Source organism: Hippocampus zosterae, chromosome 20 (genome assembly GCF_025434085.1).
Source record: "Hippocampus zosterae strain Florida chromosome 20, ASM2543408v3, whole genome shotgun sequence".
Taxonomy (NCBI): domain Eukaryota; kingdom Metazoa; phylum Chordata; class Actinopteri; order Syngnathiformes; family Syngnathidae; genus Hippocampus; species Hippocampus zosterae.
In genome coordinates, this window is record NC_067470.1 from 6361626 (window position 1) to 6383349 (window position 21724).

The following is a 21724-nucleotide window of genomic DNA, read 5'->3' on the forward strand; positions in this document are numbered from 1 at the left end:
CTGGCTCGCCTCTCACAGCTTTGTGATGAAATCCTGTGCCACCATTCACCCCCGCATGTGCTCCTCAAATATTGAACCTGGCCATACATAAACAGCGCTAAGAGTGAACCTGTCGCGTAACAAATCACGGCGCGGCCGAGTCAGACACGCACGAGGTCCGATTTCTTCATCGGGCTCATGAATTTAAAGTCATTGAAATGATTCGGGAAAATTACTCGCCTCACAGACATGTAATGAGAAGCAACGGCAAAGTGCAACTTTTCATTCGTAGTGAATTGTGTTCATAACTGATTACATCGGCGATATGGTACTGAGCAGCCCCGAGTTCTTAGGCCACAGTAAGTGGCGTGCTTTGCTGGCAATACCGCACGGGATCAGGATTTTTCCAAGCATATTTCTTGCCGTGGTGAGATTTCCTCATTGAATCTCAGACCGGGACTCACGTAATTAACGCGCCAGAAACCCCGCGATTTGTTAAAAAGTCCATCTTCCATCATAATATGTCGCCTTTAAAGCCACGATTTCATTCACAGGGTCCAGCGCGGCTCGCAAACAGAGACTGCGACTGGATTATGCGAGCAGGCTAACAGGTGAAACTATATATGGTATTCCAAGCAGGCACTGGGAAGCGGCTTTTTACATTGGCAAGATTACGTCGCCTCTTTGCCAAGTACAATAGTCAGCATAATGAGAAACACTTGTTCCACCAGAATGAACCATCCAGTCAGTCACCCACACGGGCCTCAAGCAAGGGGGAGCCCCTGCGTGTTTGATGGCGTTGTTACATCGTCATTGATGATGTTTGGTGGCTTTGGCTCGGAGCCACGGCGATATTCTCATACAGCCGCGGACACGCTGGCCCGAGAGTTGCTTTCCACGGTAAAAAAACAAAAACAACAAACAGGACACGTAGAGACTCGAGCGGCACACGCTGGCATCCGGGGACAGTATTTGACAGTTCTTCGATGGTTTTAGCAGAAAAGTAACTTAGCAAAAGTGTTAGCCAGGCTAAGACGGATTTCGGCGTCATTTATTTATGGCCGAGCGACAAGCCGGCACTGGTGTCCATTTTCCTCGCGCTCTATCATGGACGACAGCGAGTCCGACGTAATATTTAGCAGTGCGGCGTTACTTGAATGTAGCGCTTGTCCCGATTGGGGCTGATGGGGGTAAATCATAAGCCTGAGAATTCTCTTAGCGACAAAGTAGGATGACACGACACATTGTAGAGATGGCACAAACGAAAACGAACGAGCGCTTCAGAAATCAAAGTCTGGGTTGAGGGGTTATTTTTTTTTTTTTTCGGACTAGTAGCAGTCAGTCAAATGAGCTCAGCATGTTTTGCCGTGTTGCATTACCATGGCACTGAAGGTGAGAAGGCCGCATTGGGAGCTTTACGCTTTTGGAGGTTTGGTGCGAGCGCTCCATTTCTGGATGGCAGCACTGTACTAACAAACACTTGCACTGATATAGAACACCTCCCCCCAAGCTGAAAACTGTACTCGCTGTGTTTCCGAGCCCGTGAGTCAGACTTTTCCGACAAAGTTGCACAGCAGCAAACCTAAATATTTTCTCCACGGACTATGGACGTCGTCGGCGAATCCCATGAGATCTTTGCGGCTAAAAATAGCAACGAAGCCGCGTGTGAAAGGTGTGTCTCTGTGTCATACGTTCGAGGGCTGAATTTGGAATGTGCAGACTCATCTTGCCCAGTTCAAGGTGGGATATCAAACAAAAACAACCCCCCCACACCCAATATACGACCTATGCATCATTTCTCACGACACTCTGACCTTGCGGAGTTGAGCAATGCAGGATGCATTGTAGAACAATAATGTCACCGAGCTACGGGTGCAATTTCGAGGTACTTGGTACTTGCTATCGAATTGATTGTAGCGTATTACCCATGAGCAGCCGGATGCTTTTCGATGCGGAATGAGCCCAACATCTGTTTTGACCACAAATGGCCCTCGTGCCCCCAGCCAAAGCGGTGGGCCGAGTTCCGTGCGGCCAAAAGCAACTCGATCCCATCATTAACTCAACCAGGTTGCACGCAAGCAAAAATAAAAGCGCAAAAAGTATCTTATTTTTGTGTCCTCTTCGAGAGGGCGCGCAAAACCGAATAATTGACAAGTCAAATGAGGTAAGAGGAGAGATTATGTGTCAGGTAAGTCCATTTACGTTTGGCCTCACTTGTGGGTTCCAGTTATTTGGATTTTGAGGTGGGTGATGTATTATGGCGGATCATTTTATTTCCATTGCACAAAAGCAAAACGGAGCATTACTGTACAAATACAACCGCGATTTTAGTTTCTGTCAGGCTCGACCCGCAAATGAAAAAAAAAAAAATCATCATATTTGATGCCTCAAAAATCTAAATGACGGTCCAGATTACGCGTAGCGCCAACAGTGAGTTGACGCGGGAAAGCGAAAAAGAAGATAGGAGCCAGACACGCTTCCACAGCCGATGACGTCAAAGTCATTTCCCGAAGTAGACGTAAAGACACGAGCGCTAATACGTCTTGTGCCGAGCAAACGCAAACACGCGGAAGGCTTATAAATCATCACTCCTCTGAATGACTAACGGCGGATATCGTGCGTGGCCGCAAGGAGAGCGAAGGCAGAAAAGAAGCGCGTCTTGTTTGGAGGCTCTCAGTCGTGCGTTCTTTCGGCCGCGTTTTACGTCACTGCCACCCACTGCTTCTGCTCTACGTATGGTTGCCTCGCAGGAATGTGTTTCCTTAGCGTGTTTTTGATGACACGGGGTCACCGTATTGACACCGCACATGTGGGAAAGAGCTGGACCGACATCGCGGGGCTGGATGGGTCTTAAGTGCCGCTAAGTGGCAACTCAGGATTTCTGCTCATTTCCATGGTTCTATTTTTGATTTATGAACCATAAATGCACAGACTGACCGAATGGCGGGTGAAAAAGCGGAGCTGTTATATGGCGTGAAACAGCCACAGTATTTCTTGTTTGGGGGGTAATCACATCCAGATCTTCTCGATTCAACGTTCAACTGGATGCGATCAAAAAAAATGTGTCCCCGTCTACTTGTAAGCCGCGAACGCACCGAGATAGGCCAGCTTTTTAGAAACACCTTATGCAATCATTGCGGGGTCTCGGGTGAAGTTAACCCTGAAATTGGTACGTGTGGACGCCATGTTATGCAAAACATTCACGGGACAGTGCAAAAAAAAAGAGTCAAACAACACTTCTTCAGCCCTGATCGTGACCAGTCGGAATGGAAGTGAGGTAAATCTGCAGCTAAAAGAGAACGCGTTAACTCTTGGATTCCCACTTAGATGCCACTTGGATGCGGCCGAATGCGAAGTGGAGATATTTATGTTCATTGGAGCTGTGTCTATACACTTTGGTGTCCATCCAAACTTTGCAGCGAGTTTGAGAGATCGGCGTTAATGCGTGTAGCATTTGGCACCGAGTGTAAATGGTTGATTTATGGACACGACGACGACAATAGAACACCATTGTGATCCAAGATTCGAACCTTGCCATTGTGAAACTTCCCTGACGGTCCCGACGAACAATTATTGCACTCATTTATTTATCGTGTGTCGTCATAGCATTTGACACAAACTCAAAATCATGTTTTTCTCACAAAACGCAAAGCAAACTTCGATCGCGTGTCTTTGCGATGGCGACAATTGCTTTTCAGGGAATTCCCGTCAGATTCCTCCTCACATACATCACCAAAGACTGCCGCTAACATGAATCGACTGTATTCGGCCTCGAATCGTTCCATTTCAAACGCGTCTGCTCGCTTCCACTGCGAATGCGTGACCACGTCCCCCGTCGCCTACCCGAATGTTGCTTGCGACTGCAGCTGGCGTACTGTCAAACGTGCGTCGCAAGCATCTCCGAACTCTCCTTGCACGGTTTCAACCCGTTTGCACAATGACGTGAAGCAGGAGTTTTGAAAATATCCGGAGCAACCAGGATTAGGGCCTTCATGAGGTCGTGTTCAGTGATTTCCCTAACAAACGAACAGCAGTCGGCAGCTCTGCTAACAAATTAGCCACATCGGTCATTGTGTGGAGAATTGTGTTCATTGGTTAAGAATCCACCCTTGCGTTGGCTACCGACTCTACCTCTTGACCAAAATCGCTGAGGACAAGTACGATAGAAGACGGATGGTTAAAAAATATCAGCGGGCCAACGTTCAAGGTCCAAAGACATTGGAGATGTTTGCGTTTTCCTTGTTGTTGCTCAACTCAAGGGGAAAACTGGAACCGGTAAGAAAATAGATTGCATCATCTTGGCTAATTGGAGGGCTTACACGGGGAACGTCACGTAGGACAACAAAACAAAAGATGAAACCAGCAGCGCAAGCCAAGTGAAACGCCGCATCAAAGAAAATCGCAGTGATGGCACACGGCATCGCCCGAATCACCAATGAAAGAGCTCAAATACGAGTAGATATCGTCAGTAAGTTCGCTTTCTGGCGCCATGGTTATCATTACAGTGATGCCCGGGCACTTTTTGGGGTCTTGAGCACCTGCCCCTGAAAAATGTCTACGCGCATGCCTGGTGACAGTCTTTTACCGTTGATTAGACCTGTACGGGTTTTGGGGCACATAACTTTAGAGGTTGGGCTGTTTTTACATTGCGCATGAAAAGCGAAATAAATCAGAGCCGGCTGAAAAACCTTTTTTTTTTTTGCAATATGAAGTATGTCACAGTAGGGAGAGCAACGCGCAAGGCATTTTATCGACCGTTATGAGCGTCATACCTGGTTGAAAAAAAAAAAAAGTGAAAATAAATCAGATGGTTCCAAGAAAATTGTAGGATGTCAGAATTTTGTTTCGGTTGATCCCAGACAGCAAAGTATGTGCCGCTACCTTTCCTCTTGCGGCCCCGTGGTCTCACATCTGCTTCGAGGTCACCAAAACCGACAGTAAGACAAGAAAACTAGCCTGGTGCTAATTGTAACCATGTGCCGCTATGTTTCCGTCGGACTTTTTCATACGCACCAGGAAACGAGCGCGGGAAATGCGCATGGGCTTAAGAATGATGCGATACGTGTGCGCTCGCCATCCCGCGAGGCTGAGTCGAAGGCAGCAGCTGGTAGCGTTTGTTTTGGCCTCCAGTCCAGTAAGACTCAGACAAATTTCCTGGTTGCTCACAACCGAGTTCTGTCGCAACAAGCAGCAACGGTTTTGGGAAAAGAGATCATCACTAATATTGGTTTTGTTTTTTGTTTTTGGTTGATTTTCCTGGATTCGTAGCTGAACAGGTCACTCAAATTTGGCGTATGAGAGCTTGAAAACAGCCGCCTTCTCCAGATGCAAGATATGGCCACAAGTGCCTTCGATGCACTGTTTTTCCCCTCACCTTTTTGGGTTTCAATTTCACAGCCGTCCATCTGTTCATTATCCAAACTTCATTAGTTCGCAGATGAGGGTCCCAGACGTGTCTACAGCTGAAATCTCACTTCTCGGGCAAATATAAATCGGCAATAAGATGAAATGGAGACGTCAGCTAGACAGATTCTTGTCAAATTACGACCCAGTCGTGACATTTTGGAATGAAATGAAGCACATGGCAATGGCATACTGAAGAAATAGATATTAATGAATCTCTGTAAACATCATTGCAATGGATTTTATTTTTTATTTTTTATTTTTTGACCAGAGCAGGTGTCGGACCCATGTCATCTGATAATGATGACGCAGCATGTGGCTCAGTGCCCAAGGTTCTTTTGTCCGCTCTGGTCCATCTATAAACAATTGTAGGTTAATGATGAAGAGAAATCTGTCAACGGTTATAAAAATATTTTTTTAATTCTTTTTTTTTTCTTGCATGAATATCCTCTTGCAGTACTTTCATTTGAAATGTCCTTCCTTGCGTGATAGCGGAATCACACCTCAGGATGGAACATGGCCGCTTCCTTATTTGCTCCATAAACTTCGTATGTTTGCACTGAACCAGAAGAACCTTGCTAGTAAATTCTTCCAAGCGATGCCACCGGCTGCAGTGGGTTTCAAAGCCACTAAAAAGGGGGCGCACGGCATCACTTGTGAACTCGCCTTGTTTTGAGGAAAAAAAAAACAAGCGTGAGGAAGACCAGTGGGTGAAGGGCTCAGAGGGGAAAACCGACGAAGCAACTTTACCAATAAAACATGGCCTCTTTACTCATAAACCCCCCCTTTGTTCATGGTAACGCCATGCTTCGGGTGATCTATGTAAAACCATCGACGCTGACCGTAGCGCGTCGGTTTCGGCCAACTAATTGATTACTATTGAATAAAATCGGAGTCTCTGGCCGGTCATATCTGACAAAGTTTGGAGAAGCTGGGAAACACAAAATCCACTGGCGGGAATGACGCAGACACGGTGCCAAAATGTAACTCGCAGAAATCCACGGGGACTTCTTCTTCATCGTAACTTTAAATCCGTCATTTTTAGACAACGCAGAGCCCAATAAGGCCTGAATGGTCCTGATAAAACGTGTCCAAGAAAAACAGGCCCACTGATGTCAGAGCAAACGCAGCCCAGATGAAGGGAAAAGTGGTGACTGCTCATTGGCATGAACTCTAAACTGAAAACACAAAGTTCAGGCATTTGGGGGTCCTGGGTTCACCGTTTACTAACATACGAGGTTTTGAGGTCATCACCAGAAAAGGAAACATAATACCACCAGATTAACGTGACTTGCAAAAACAACAATGAACTGACAAAGACACAAGGGAACTAAATACAAGCAAAGAAAAAAAAACAGCACAATCAGCGCACTTTTTGTTCGGCTGTGTTCACACCCACAACGGCGCACAATGCTTATTTTGAAATACGTCACACTTCACCAGTTTGCACGTGTCTGCAAGATTACCAAAACTTAGTCTAGCCCGCCCCTGCACAGATTTACGCCACGCCTCGTGCCACATTGGGCACGAAAATACTTTGCAGTACCACTGTTTCATCATTGATACTGTATGGGCCAATGTCTGCCATCTCTTGAAGCCCTAAGAAATTGCCTGAGTTGCCTCCCCCCATTGCTTTGTTTCTGATCATCAAAAGTATTTACTTTAGTTATGAACTATTAAACGGATATGTCAATCATTAACTACGGCGCAATCCAATTGACACGTGCGGTTCACATAGCAGTTGTAAAAATGGAACAAAATCGATGATGTCAAAGCAAACTTTTTAAAAAATATATTGTCATTCAAAAAAGACGCTGAATACATGATTCTTTAGAGTGTGGGAAAAACCGGAGGGATTGCAACAAGCGGGGCGGAGTGCGTGTTTATTTGTGTATGTGTGTGTGGAGATGGGGAGGGCATATGAGGGGATCCTCAGAAATATGTCGCTTCGGCAGTGTATCTATTTTTGACATGTTACATTCCTTGCCCCCCCCACACACACACATATTCTCACCCATCTATAAGACATTTACAGCCATCTTTGATGCTCAGGCCTTGTAAGATTGTACTGGGGCAGGCTTGTGGTCAAACACAGACATTTCTCAGGGTTCAGATGTCAGCTGTGAGTGAGACAGACAAACATAAAAAAAACATCGGGAAGCTAAAGTTAGAGACGAGATGTTTTATGGCGTACCTTCATGACGGCTGGTACCAAAAACTATCACTTGGGACCCAGGAGCACGATGCCAAAACCTAAACACCCATCATGGCCTTTTCTCGATGCTTCTACAGCAGTTGGTACGAGGGCTCGTTTTCCAAGCATCATTTACATTTTGAGCCTTTTCCGGCAGCGCTTCATTGAATTCAAGGATACGTTTTGTAATTGTCAAAGTTTAACATGTCACTTCTGCTCGGGGGAAACCTGCACAAGTGACACGTGCTACCCGGAGACACTGAAGGGAAGGACTTAAGGTTGTTCCCAAACGCAAGCAAGCCGAGCCAGATAAGGCAAAGAGGCTAGCGACATGTTCCTGGTTGAATCGTGTTTGTCTTAGTCAATGACCTTTTTTCATCATTAAAATAGTCAATCCCGGCACAAGTGCTGTAGAAAAGCAACAATGCACGGATGACACTTTATTGCTATTCATTTATCGTCTGGATTGAAACCGAGACCGCCTTACAATTTGAGTGCAATAAAATCTCGCCTTGCCGTTTGAGTGAAAAACTGGGGAACGATGGGTCCACATTGGATTTTCTTTCTTGCGCCTCCGTGAAATGCCACAAATCTGTCTTGCGAAAGGTTGAAAATCTGCAAAAGCAGTAAAACTCTGCAGTCGGGACGACTCAAGTTTTCACCATTACGCCTTCAAGTGTGCACACTATCACAAGGTGAAAGAAAAGCTTGAGTCATTGTTGCCTAAGTGGGCGTAAGAAGATTTGATCCTAGCTTAGTTGGCACTTAGAAGGAGCTTTTGCGCGGTGCGGAGCCGGAATCACGGAGGACGTCTCCGACTTGCAGAAAATGTGTCCAGAGTGCAGTAGTGACATCTGGAGAACTGCACCGTTCACCGTTGGACAACATGCAAATTGTTAGGTGGGCTTATCTTCTTTGAGCCTCTTAGGGCCCGATCGAGGAGCTACCTGCCAGAAAGCCCGAGTACAATCACACAAGGGATAGCATTGTTACACTCTTGCTTACTTCATTTCAACACATTTACAACAGTAGCCTTCAACTAGGTTTGTAAAATGAACGGCATTCAGGCAGAGTTCGATCGAAGCCTCACACGCGGATGTCAGAACCAAAACGATCACCAAGCATCTAAAAATTTGTTTCGGGGAAGTGGCTTTGAGGACAAGCCCTCGACGTGCGTTGGTGTAATGTTTTCTTAACACGATCTGGCGTCGTCCACTGCGGGCCTGACGTACGTATTACGGCGTTTTCAATCATTTTTGCAGCCCCATTGTGAACAGTGATTTGTTTCCAGTTTTGACGGTCTTCCGCGGACTATAAATTCTGATGAAATACGCACCAATCATTCCCTGAGGTTCTCAGTTTGAAATGGTTGGTGCAGCGAGTAAGTCATCGTTTGGCAAAAGAAGGTGACTGCAATATTCTTTGATTTGAATGTTCGATATTATGAGCCCATAAATGTCAGACTAACATTGACTATAACTACGAAATGACTTTACACAGCATAGGTTGCTGATAGATTGCCTCGTTAGGAACACAAGTCTGTTTCAAACCGAGGATCCTAAACATCCAGCGCTTGACGGTCTCATCTTTGCCACTGCAAATTTCCAACAAAAATCAGCCCAACAACATTCAGACCATTCGCTACATTCTTGTTCACGGAGTCCAGTGCGATTGAGTAAAAACAAGGTTACGCGGTTCGGGTTATCCAGGGTGTCGTTTCAGCTGTAAGCATGGTTCTGTTTACCAACTGGCATTGCGGACACCATGGGAAAACCCATCAGTGATGTTGTATAATCACTGCCGTGTATGCGGTCAAAACAGAGCAGGAATTTAATTTTGAATCAAACCGAAACCCGGCGAGGGCGCTCTTTGATCCAATTTATTGAATGACTCAACACTGCTTATTTCTCTTTTGGACTGGGCGTGGAGCAAAGACACACTCCTCAACTTGCTTTAACCAAGTTGAAACTCTCCAGTCAACAAAGCCTCAGCAGAGCCAACAATGGATTTTGTGTGATGCGGCGTGGGACAAGACGCATTGTTTAGCAGCTTTATCTGGAAGGTGGCTTGAATCTGGGCTTCCCACCAATGGAAACCACTCATGACATGTCATCAATTACTTTTGCCCCCATCGCCAACAAAAATCAACAAACTGCCTCGAGGCATCCAAGCCAACGAACTCTCCAAAATTTTTTTTTGCATATGGTGCGCACACCCTGTGGAAATTAGCATTCATCTAAGGGCTACCGTGAATGAATGAGGAAACGGTGCATTATTTTTAGCTTTGCACACAGGGCAAAGACAATCCACCGAGTCTTAAAGGATCATAAAAGTACATTCAAATACAGTAATGGCGAATCACATTTGTTGTATTTTTCGTCCACATGGCTTTCCCATTTGCTGCTGCCACTGCTGCCAGCAAAGTAGCAATAACTGTGGGTGGGTGGAGGGCACGCTTTAGCCAAATCTGCGCACTTTGAGTGCTGTCGGAATAGCAGAGCCATGAAATGGAGTTACTTGAATTGAATTGTCAAACCTGAGTCCTATTTTTCCTCCCACGGGTGTTAGTGGGATTTACATCATTTGTTAAGCTTTTCTACTTCTTTCTTGCTTGGACCTCATTCGGTTCACGTTGGACTTTGAGAGGCCTCCAGAAAGGGGAGAGCGGATGCACGGGACGATTAATTGTCGTTTAAATGTTTCAAATGGGGGGGAAAAAAAGGGCTTTTCAAAACAGAGCGGCATATGCCCTGAACAACCCCTTAATTATTGGGATGATCTTTCGATAATAAGGCTTGCAACAAAGTCACTGGGTTCACTTGATGCGTGGGCCGGCAATTGGAAAGGGAGGGAGCATCATCTGGGGCCTTGAAGAGGCGGCACGTGAAAACCTGTGCGTGCCTGTATGTTTAAGAGTGGGCGAAAAGAAGAGTGGATCTTGAATTGCAATTTATGTGTTTTGTCCTAAGCCAATAATCGAATTAGTTGGCCTGTAATAGAGGTTACATGATGGTCAGTGGATGAAAATATTGATAACATATGTGAGCATTACTCCAAATACTTTGCAGATGTAATCGTGCAATGTGACCACAACACTAGACTCCCAAAAAGCGCGTTTTGTTGCTAAGTCAAGTCAAGCGAAGTCTCGATGTAGCAGTTCACTCCTTGTTTCCTGTGCAGTTTGTGGTAGCGTCGAATCGCGCTGCGTGCATCATACGAGGGGGTGTTTTCATAATTCTGCCGACCCAGAGAGAATCTTGTGACTTTTGAACCCACTTATATTCCAGCGTCTTGGATCGGATGTCATTCAAAAATCAATCGGGGTGCCTGTATAGAAATAACCATTTGTCTCGTCTTCAACATCAATGGCCCAAAGCTGTGAATATGAACTCTTTTTTTCCCCCTGGCTTTTAAAGTGCCCCGTAATTGGATGGCGACCAAAAGCTCACCCGTGATGAAGAGCAGCACGACATTGAGAATTGACAATATGTGCCCAATGCGACCTCGCGGCGATGCTAACAAAGTCCAACGGTGGCAAGCGGAAACTGAAGCATATACCTCCTGTATGGCGTGACAGTTCTGCGGCTGAAATGTTCAGCGCTTACAAACAAAATTATGGAGGGAAAGAGAGCAGAGGCACAGCAAAAAAAAATGGGAGAGGGAGAGGAGGGAGAGGAGAAGAGGGGGGGGAGCAGGAAATTTCTTCCTGCGTCACTTGCTTTAATGCCTTCAGCAGCTGCCAATGAAAATGATGACCGACAGAAGTGTTATTTCTTCCCCCCCCTTGCTCTCGGCATCTTGCCCTGGAAAACCACACAGCTTCAGCCGCACGGCGAACAAGTGTAATCTACAAAATGCTCGTGAAAAGTCACCAATAGAGCTCATCCGTGTATCTTTGGAGAGTCACAACACATAAAAACTGTATAAAAAAGCGATCCGCCTCGCTTTTTACTCACACTTCAAATCGTGTGGAGAAGCAAACAAATGTCATTGTGTGCACGGAGGCAAATCTGTTCTCAGTAAAGATCAATGGATGTTTGGACCTGTGCAGCTCACAACCCGGACAAGGAGCATCTGAGAATGCTGGCGGGCCTTTCTTGTAGATTTGGATCATTAGCCAATTTAGAATGAATTTGCAATTTTGACTTTATTATTTTTCTGTTACCACCGTTGTGGTTTGCAGTGCTGTTTGTAGTATTTTGGTTTCCTTAGAGTGTATTTACCTATTTACAAATAACTGGATACATCTATGTGTGCCTATTTCTATAGATATTTACAAATATATATATATAGTTCAATGCATACGTTTTAAAAATACGTATTTTCAAAGAACCCCCCACCCCCACCCCAACTTCCTATTAAAGTTTTATGGAATGTACCAGAGATTTTGTTATTCAGTGAAAAGTGACTATCTGGCTCTTCAACTGGATCTGATGACAATATTGTGAATGATTATTTCCCATTATCCTTAAACTAAAGCAGACCTTCACCCCCCCCCCCTCCCACACACACACAGTTTACAAATTATGCTGTATTGCAGATGACCATGCAGGGGGGAGGGGGAGAGGGTGGTCCGCTACGTCCCAGTGCACTTCCTGCATCGTCCCCCTGGTAAGACTATATAAACCCGCAGAGACCAACTACACCCGAGGACTTCTTATAGTTTGCAAAGCTGCAGAAACTGCGAGCGGAGGAAAACTTGAGCCCTTCCTTTCTCCCATCTCTCATTTGGTAGCGCCGCACAAGAAAGGTCAGCCAGGAATTTCTTGTCCAATTAAATTGTAATTGACTGCTATCCTGCACCGAGTCAAGAAATCCATTCCCTTCCATTGCAGGTCCGACCACGACGCGAAGGACGGCGAGCCGGCAAAAACATGCAGCCTCACTTACTTGCGCTCATCTTTTTGTGCGCGCATTGCGCAACAAGTGCACTGGCAGTCACAGTCACCGTCGCGCACACCTCCTCTGCCTTGCGCGCGGCCAATTCGAGCAGCGCGGACGCCGGGACGGACGGCGGCTCTTCTTCGAAAAGCAGGAGGAAGCGCTTCATTAGTCAGACCGACATGGTGGCTATTCTTGATTACCACAACAAAGTGAGGGGCAAGGTGTTTCCCCCTGCGTCCAACATGGAATACATGGTGAGTCTGAATCTTACACGAGGTCAATGCACTGTATAAGTCTTTGTCGCTTTTCCCCTGGCCAGCAGTTTGGAGCACCTATGCAATCATTTCCAAAAGGAAGCAAAGGGTCGTGTATCCTAGTGGAGCGTCGTCGCACTAAGGCGACGCTAACAGCGATTTCGAGCAAAAGTCAAATGACTCGTTATGACGTTATAGCAACCGGTGTTCATAGTGATGCCAGGAAATCATCTTAGCGCTTAACTATTTATTCAATGTCATATTTCATTGAAAATGTTTAAATATATATATATATATATATAAGGCAATTTTCTCTATATTTTGTTATCATGACCTCAACAACAATAATGCAATAATAATGTTTTAACCTAAAGTGAAAATGGAGGGATGGAGGGGGCGGGGGGTTCTTTCATGAATGCACGTGCTGTTCATTGTGGCTCAAATGACCAAATATGGTTCCTTACTCTGAAAAGTGCCGCTTCTGTTTTGGGCTCTTATTCATTACAAAGCGTTTGTGGAGTTCAATCATCTTTGGATGCTCCACATGTACGCGCCAGTGTTTGCCTCCGCAATTGGAAACTGTCCAATTTGCCTTCAGCGCTGGGAAGAAGAAAAGGTCTTCTGGATCAAAGAGTTGCGTGACGGCTGCCTGTCCGCTCACTTCTCTTATGTAACCGTTTTGATGGATGCCGTAGCTCACAGCTGAATGCGAAATGTGACTTAGATGGAGCGGATCTTGTGTTTATATTTTACATGACTTGTGTAATAGTTTCCATGTGTGTGTGTGTGTGTGTGTCTAGGTGTGGGATGATACACTGGCCAAGTCAGCTGAGAGCTGGGCCCACGCCTGCATGTGGGAGCATGGCCCATCTCACCTCCTCAGGTTTCTGGGTCAGAACCTCTCCGTCAGGACAGGACGGTAGGTGAACTGCGAACCTCTAACACCCCCCCAGACACCCATGGGCAACATCTGCTGCAGCACTCTCAGCAGGCATGACGCTGCTTTGCAGTCACGGTCATTGCCTTGCACCCCCTTCCCACCCCCTGCCTTCCTTTTTCTTCCCCTTGAACGGTGACCTGGTGACTGCTCAAGGAATGCTCGTGTGCCCCCTCAAATAAACAGAAACTATGCTTTCAGGCGTGACCCAAGAGGACAAAGAAGCGTCCCTTCGGTCGCTCTTGACTTTCCATGTGGACCATCGTTCACCAATGCATTATTATTATTTTTTTTTTTTTTTGAGCAACACTATGAGACTCAGGGGAGCACAAGTAATACCAAGTGTGACTGTTTTCACTTTGTATCCCCTCCTATCAAAATTCTTGCAAGCACAAGCAATGCATTATTTTATATTACAATAAATAATAATCAGATTTATGATATATCCTGCAAATGTTTTGGGCTTATAAGGTTGGCAGGAGCTAAAATAAAGGCAAATGACCCATTTATCTACTTCTATCGGAATGTTTAATTTGCAAACCATTTTGGGCTCTACATTCGTAGCTCAGTGCAAGTCTGGCGCGTGGCGTAAATCTGCATGGATGAGCGAGACCACTTTTGGCTTCTTCGCCGGTGGACGCACTTTAAGAAACAGGCGGTTTGCGCCGTTGTGGGTATGAACACAGCTGACTATCTGCGCAACCAATTGAAGTAGCGGCGGGGCTTCTCTTCACAGGTATCGTTCAATCCTTCAGCTTGTGAAGCCGTGGTACGACGAGGTCAACGATTATTCCTTTCCTTATCCCCGTGACTGCAACCCCCGATGTCCCCTCAGATGCTACGGCCCCATGTGCACCCATTATACACAGGTAGGCAAGCTATTCCTATGAGCCAGAGTGGCCCTCTTGAAATTGCTTAGTTTCTTCGTCCTAACGCAGCATCTTATTCTTAGTCCAAATAAAGTACAATTTTGAGTACTTCTGCATTTAAAAAAAGCCATCAAATTTTGCCCATGCGTTCATTCTGATGAAACTGTATACTTGGAACGGTTGCGGCCGTGACCCTGAACATAAGGCTTGCCGCTATTTTGTCGACACGTCTACTACGAAGAGACCCACAAAAAAGACTTGACAACTGATACCAGAAAAGATATGCTGATGGCAAAAATCCAGAAGTAATTGATGCCCACCTAAAATGTTTTATAATTCCCTATGCGCGGCTGTGCGCTTTGAAAATGAATTTCTTGCCCTCACTTTCACATTATTCCTTGGCATAATGCATAAAATTGCCTTCAATGACAACTGTTTTATCTTTTTTTTTTTTTTTGCAGATGGTGTGGGCCACCTCCAACAAAGTGGGCTGTGCCGTTCACACCTGCCACAATATGAACGTTTGGGGATCCGTGTGGAAACGGGCGACATATTTAGTCTGCAACTACTCGCCCAAGTAAGTAGCTCACGGGTTGCGACATGCCGCTTTTACCAATGAACCAGTTCACCTGACGACGGCTGGCCGACGACGGCTCTAATCCCGTCGCCCGCTCGTGCCAAGCTGTGAAATGCCACCCATGTTGCGGGGGAGATTCAGATAAGACTCAATACAGTACAAGCCTTTAAACAGGTACTGTACAACTAAAGCGCTTGAGAAGAAAAAGCAAAGGAAAGGGGAGTCGTTCCAAGAATTAAAGCCAATTTGGATTTCATCCCCTTGGTTTGAGATATATGCAAAGCACTCTGCCCATGGATGACCGACTTTCTTGACTTGTGAGAGTCGACATGACTTGGCTTTTATCACGTAAGGGCTCGATTAATCACTTAAGACTGCCTCCACGGCAGTTGCCATTTGTCGTCTATTGGACACACTACAAATGTATCAACTGCCATCATGTGGATTTGTAGCCATGAGATTACGCACGCCGAACACAAATCATGGTTCTATGTTTTTTAATGCATTCAATCTTTCATACTTAAGATCTCAATTTGTCCCAAAATGGCATATGCAAATAGGTAGAAAACCAAAAACTAACTATTAGGATAGCAAAAATCATCTGTTTCAATTTACACCATAGATGAGCTTTTGAAAGTAAAAGATCACTCTTCCTAGTCTTCATCCTGCCCACTTTCAAGGTCTAATAACACTTCTGGCTGTCGCGTCTCGCAGGGGCAACTGGATCGGAGAGGCTCCCTACAAAGTCGGGGTCCCCTGCTCCGCCTGCCCCCCCAGCTACGGCGGCTCGTGCAGCAACAACATGTGCTTCCCTGCTCTGAAGACCAACTACTTGCACTGGTTCAAATAAACCAGGCCCCTGGCCAGCCCCACTACCACAGAGACGCTATTGGCATCGAAAGGCATAACGATTTGCACAACCGGCATGGGCCAGTCGGTTTTGTATATACGGCTTATTTAAAGACACGAAGACACGTTTGAAGGCAGCGGATCATTTTGACGGTGTGTATGTGAACTGTAAATTAATGTAACTTTGAGACTTTTTTTTTTATACTTGCCTGGACTCTATTTGATTTTTTTTTTAATGTATTTATATGGAGAATGGGTCCTTAAAACACACACATACACATGCGGTGCTACGTACATTTTACCATTGACAATGTAGCCATCAAGGCCCTGACATCACGATAGCTGCTCATGTCTGCTCACTATGGTGCTACTAGGGCATCACACCTCCATGTTGTGTGCTCTTGCTTTTGTCGGAATGTTGGGATATAACTTCAAACGGACGCCGGCATAGCAACAACACACGCTTCATTCTCGGATGTCTATTTTTAGCCTGTGAGGTATCGCCAAAAGTGCACTTAGAAAGTTCAACTGTACAGTACATTTTCTTTTTGTATCGTTTAACTGAATAATACCACGATCAAACCAAAAGCCAACACAAGTGTTGGTGATGCTGGTGCTGTGGTCGACACCTCATTTAGTTCTCGCAGTGCATGACTTCCATCTGCAGTTTAACGCTGCTGTAATCTGCCCGTTTCACCCTTTCGTTTAATTTTTCTTTTTTTTTTGAAGCACAACATATCGGAGATATTTTTTGTGATGCAGTTTTGGAGCAAAACACTCAAGTGCACCTTAATTGTTTGTAAATATCCCAAATACTTAACATTTACTTTGTGTTCTTTTTTTAATGTAAATGTACATAATCATTTTACCTTGATTATCCTTAAGACTACAATTATTGTATAAGTTATTCGTTTTTGTATTGGGAAATATTTAAATAGTATTCCTTTTTTTTCTTGTATTGTTTTATGAAAGGATTGTACAGCGAAACAAGTCACAGCATGCAGTTAAGTAAAGAAAAGAACACATTTGCTGCATCAGTGATCAACTCAAAAACAGAGGGCATTGCTGCGACTTCAACAAAACAGGAAATGTTCCGCACTGACTACAAGCTGTTTATGCAATGAACTGCTCTCTTGCTTTGAAATTGTGAATAAAATGGTTTTAAAATGTCTCCAAGGTGTGGTGATAACCATAGAATAGGAAACAGCTGTTATTGCAATCATTGCAAGTTAGCTACAATTCAATAAAATGAATTCATAACTTTCACCGAGCAGATATTAACATGCAAAACGTATACCTGAAAGGCTCGAGGCTTGGTACACCCTGGGTGTCATATTAGGGCATATTTGTTCAAATAAAACAACCTGTATGCCACAGATTTCTTTGCAGAGGATAAAGAATGTATCTCTCAGATTATCTGTCTACATGTGCTCCTCCACTGTTTGTGTTCAAATATCCGTCCCGCAAAGGGTCGCAACCCCAACACATACATGCCATTCGCTATGGGTTTTTTCCCCCCTTCAATTATTAGCATTAGCATTAAGCTAGCTGACTCCCCAGGCTAATATGCAGTTGCTTACAATACACAGTGTCGTTCTCTTTTAGATTGAGATTTAACTTTGGAGTGGCGACAAACGGCTTCGAGCCTCCTCTTTCAAGCAATGCTCACTAATTCTATCTGCCAAGCAGCTGCCTGTTGCGAAGTGAGTTGAGCTCACTAACATCATGAAGCGCTCGAATCTCAAGCGTACGCTCTCAAGTTAAAACGGAAACTAGTAAATCAGTATCTCAAGGTGCCACTCTACAGGTAACAAGTTATGAGGTGTGGACGCAATATGCGTTTTTGGACCAATAATACTGTACATCGAGGTTTTATGAGACCAACGAAGAGTTTGAGTCTTGAACAGATAAATTCATTTTCCACTCTTTCCGACGGGGAAATTCAAAGAGCGTCCGGCGTCCGAACGAATCATGTTCGACCTGAGAGGATCCAACTGTATCAACATTAAGGCTAAACAGTCCAACATCCTGCGTGTGAGGGGGGGGGGGGGGAAGCAAAGAGGAAACACGGGTGGGTTTCAAGGGAGCCTCTTGTCTGAGTTTGTCCAGGGAAAGCTTTGACCTCAAAGCGGAGCGAGGCGGGGAGCAGACTGGAATGTCAGAAGCCGCAAAGAGCGAGAATGTCTGTCACCTCCAGGCACACAAAGCGAGACAAAAACATCATTTTCTTGAATGTTTCATCATTTTCAGAACACCTGAAGACAATGACAAGGAAAATAGCAGGAGCCTCGTTTCAACATGCAAATATGATTGAATGTTTTTTGCAGATGTTTCTGCTTTTTTTTTTTTTCTTTCCTCCTCCTTCCCCATTTGGGATTGCAAGTTATGTGTCTGGGTCAGCCTGAGCGTTGGCCCTGATGTCGGCAGACTATCAAACAAACAAACAACTCGGGCAAATGTTTTATTCATTAGCCAAACACGTGCGAGCCCAGGTGCTCAAAAGACATCTGCGCAGGTGGGAATGTAATCCAGTTTAACGCAAGCGCTTTGCATCGTATGAGGGATTCAATCCATTTCCTGCACTTTGCCAATGCCTGGAATCAAGCAAACTAGCGATTTCGAGGAATCGGCTCGTTTGCGTTGGAAAGCTCTTCAGTGTGTGGAGCCAAACAAAAGATTGATGGCTTTTTCAAAGGCACAATCAGGATTCAATGGGCAAGCCTGCCGCGCACTTAGAGCGGACATTTTAGACAGCTGTACAAGCTCAAGCTGCAGAGGCCATCCAAACGGGATGATCATGAGCAGGAACACTTCATAATATCATGAGCAAAATCACTTCATATCTTTTTGACTAAAACGGAGCCTCAACAAGTCTATGTTGACTCTTTGACTATCAGGCATCGCGGCGTGACCAAAGGCAAGAATCCTGCTGATTTTGAACAATATCCGATAAAACGGCAGGCGTGGCAAAAGGTCAAATCAGTACATGTTCACGGTATCAGTCATAAATTCCAAGTCAGGCATTTAGGAGTACTGTACCTGGACGCCAAACATGTCGTCACTTTGAATAGTATACGACACAGTGGCTGTGACCTAAGCCTCGCAGTAATATTCTAAAATACGTGTATATGTATTTTTAAACAGTGCGGTCTGTAATTCCCACAACCTGATGTTTTGAAAAACACCGACACTTAGTGGTGATCTGAGGTCTATGCATTAAAAAAATGCTTTGCTTTTATTGAGTTCACTGCAGTTTGACACACTTTGTGGCGAACAGCGCTCTCTATCGGAGTAACATGACTTGTGCGGCATTTTCTAGCAAACACACACACTTGTTCAACTAGTACTACAAACTAGTCGTTCGACAAGTGTAGTGAAGTGCCTTTCTCGTGAGAACAAAGCGAGTGCGTCCTCACAGGGCAATAAATAAACTCTCAAGCGACCTTTCCATTGAGTCTGCGACATGGACTGTGCACTTACACCTTTTCACCACAAGGGGGTAGAGGCAACTAAGCCACGCTGTGTGTATTTGAGATAGCCACCCCCTGCTGACGGTCTCATCTGCTCGATGACCTTGATGTCCTTTCCTCTAAGATCACCCCGATGCTATCTCCAAGAGCTCTGACCTCAGTCCAACCCAAAGCATTATTTACAGAGCACTGCAGCAGATAAGGCGGGCCAACAAAAAAAAAGTGTTGTAGAGGTTGCAGAAGCTTTTGACAGGGTTCTTGGGGTACATTGAACACCCGTTTATCGTCATTTGAAACCCTGTGAATGGGCTGATGGAAATCACGGCAATACCAAAACCTTCAGACAACCCCTCATTTATCACACGCGGGGTAGCAACACATACAAACAGAGCATGCAACAATACTCACAACTCAACGTCATCCTAATCACATTTTTGCTCTGTGGTTCCAATGATAATTACATCGTACAGGAGAGATTTGAATTCCAGAAATATGATATTATGCCACGACCTCATTTTTGTGTTCTTGGTGTTGTCAAATGAGCCGAGTCACTTTTAGGCTTATGATAAGCGGTTAATTTATCAAAAAGAAAATGCTGGTAAAGTATTGAAACATGGGTTTGCCATAGAATGACTGTGGCTCCCTCTTGCGTTGTTGTTTGGAATAATTTTTCTATGGCACCTAATTACGGGCTCAATTAGTATCTGGAGTTGATCCCATCTGACCTGTGAGATCCTGGAGACAAACTATTCACACTCGGATTCACACAAACGGACAAGCTGGAGTCTTCAGTGAACCAACCGTGCATGATTTTGGAATGTGGGAGGAAGCCGGCGAAAACCCATGCAAAGCAGGGGTGGAAGACTCAAAACCCACACAAGAGCTGCGAGCTGAGATTAGAACTACAAGGCAGACATGCTAACCGCTCCTCCATCAATTTGCTTAACCAAACAAAAACAGGAGCCAAAAAAAAAAGCCCTTTCATACTAACCGAACTGAGGTCTCGTGAGACACGCCAAGGTCGACAGTGATGGGACGCATGATTGTGCCTCTGGTTCTGGATTTTTCTACGGCTTCCAACATTGTCATATTCCGAATTGTCAGGTGGCGCGAATCCTTATGCGGGCAAGCATACAAAAATAAATGTGCCGCGGTGCTAATTCCACCGCAACGAGAACGAGCGTTTTTGGTTTCTTCACACTTTCCTCTGGGGAGTGCAGAGCAAACCTTGAGTGTTGCTTTTTCGACGGCTGAGGTGTAAGGGGAGAGAGTGCACTTGTACCGGCTCATATTTTCAGAAGTAGGTTAAATAGCTGAGGCCAACCAGGTATTAAAGATTGACATAGATATTGGGGATGAAAAATGAGCTTGTGTATTCACTGAAGACGAGGAGTGTCCTCAAGTGGCGTACGGTGCGGCCACATTTTTCCAAGAAACTCGACTGTTTCATGTCATGGAAAGTCAGCACACACGCTGAGGCCCTGTGATTGGCTAGCGTTTCCACATGTGCCACATGACAAAAGACAAAATGTGCCTGTTTTTCCATTATGTCGCAGGAATTCGCTCTTGCGTGTTTGAGAATGGAAGCGGGCGGCACGGGGATGATGACAGGTTGGGCCTTCGGAATTAACAGAGTTGGTTTGTGTTTTAGTCTATTGCCCCCCCCCCCCCTCCCTACCAGCCCCAGAGAGAAGTCACCTGTGAACATTTAGGGGAAAAGGGGCGCCACTCAACGCCTTGCCCCATCGAGGGGGCATAGATCTGGTATCGATTAACATATTTCTCGAAGGGAGGACACTCAACGACGTGAGAAATTGGAACTAAGAATGTTTATGTGAAGGCTATTAACTGTGGTCAAATTCCAAATGAATAAAACAAGGACTGCAATGCAGGTTAAGATAATAACATTACAATAAAATATGGTATGTACTATATAGCCTTTCATTTTGTTTCCTGCATTCAAGATCGTGGAGAGAGCTGGACCGAATTCAAGCTAACTTCGGGTGAAAGGCAGACATCACCTTTGACGCCGCCGTTCACGCTCACATTCTAAACGCAATCTGTCCAAGTCAGTGAGTGGACCACCACACACATTCATCATGAATAAATCAATACATATTTGTTTCATCATAATACAGAGTCAACTCACACACGTTGCTTTTTTTTCCTGTCAGAAATAAAACGTGAGGAGAATGTTAGAAAGTGTAAATTCATAGGCGAATCCAAAAGTGCTCCGTTCATTTTGGCAGGGGGCCGGAGGGGTGTGGCCAGAGACGGCTGCATGCGGAGAGCTGCTGCGCGCAGGATA

The 21724-nt window shown here is 45.1% G+C and overlaps 1 protein-coding gene across 1 annotated transcript; it reads left to right on the forward strand.

Moving 5' to 3' along the window:
- The first annotated feature begins 12162 nt into the window (after window positions 1-12162).
- pi15a (peptidase inhibitor 15a) lies at window positions 12163-17116 on the forward strand. The gene is made up of 6 exons (XM_052054230.1): window positions 12163-12326; window positions 12412-12714; window positions 13515-13633; window positions 14388-14520; window positions 14982-15097; window positions 15812-17116. The coding sequence occupies exons 2-6, from the start codon at window positions 12451-12453 to the stop codon at window positions 15945-15947; spliced, it is 768 nt and encodes a 255-aa protein (XP_051910190.1). The 5' UTR covers window positions 12163-12326; window positions 12412-12450; the 3' UTR covers window positions 15948-17116.
- Window positions 17117-21724: the final 4608 nt, after the last annotated feature.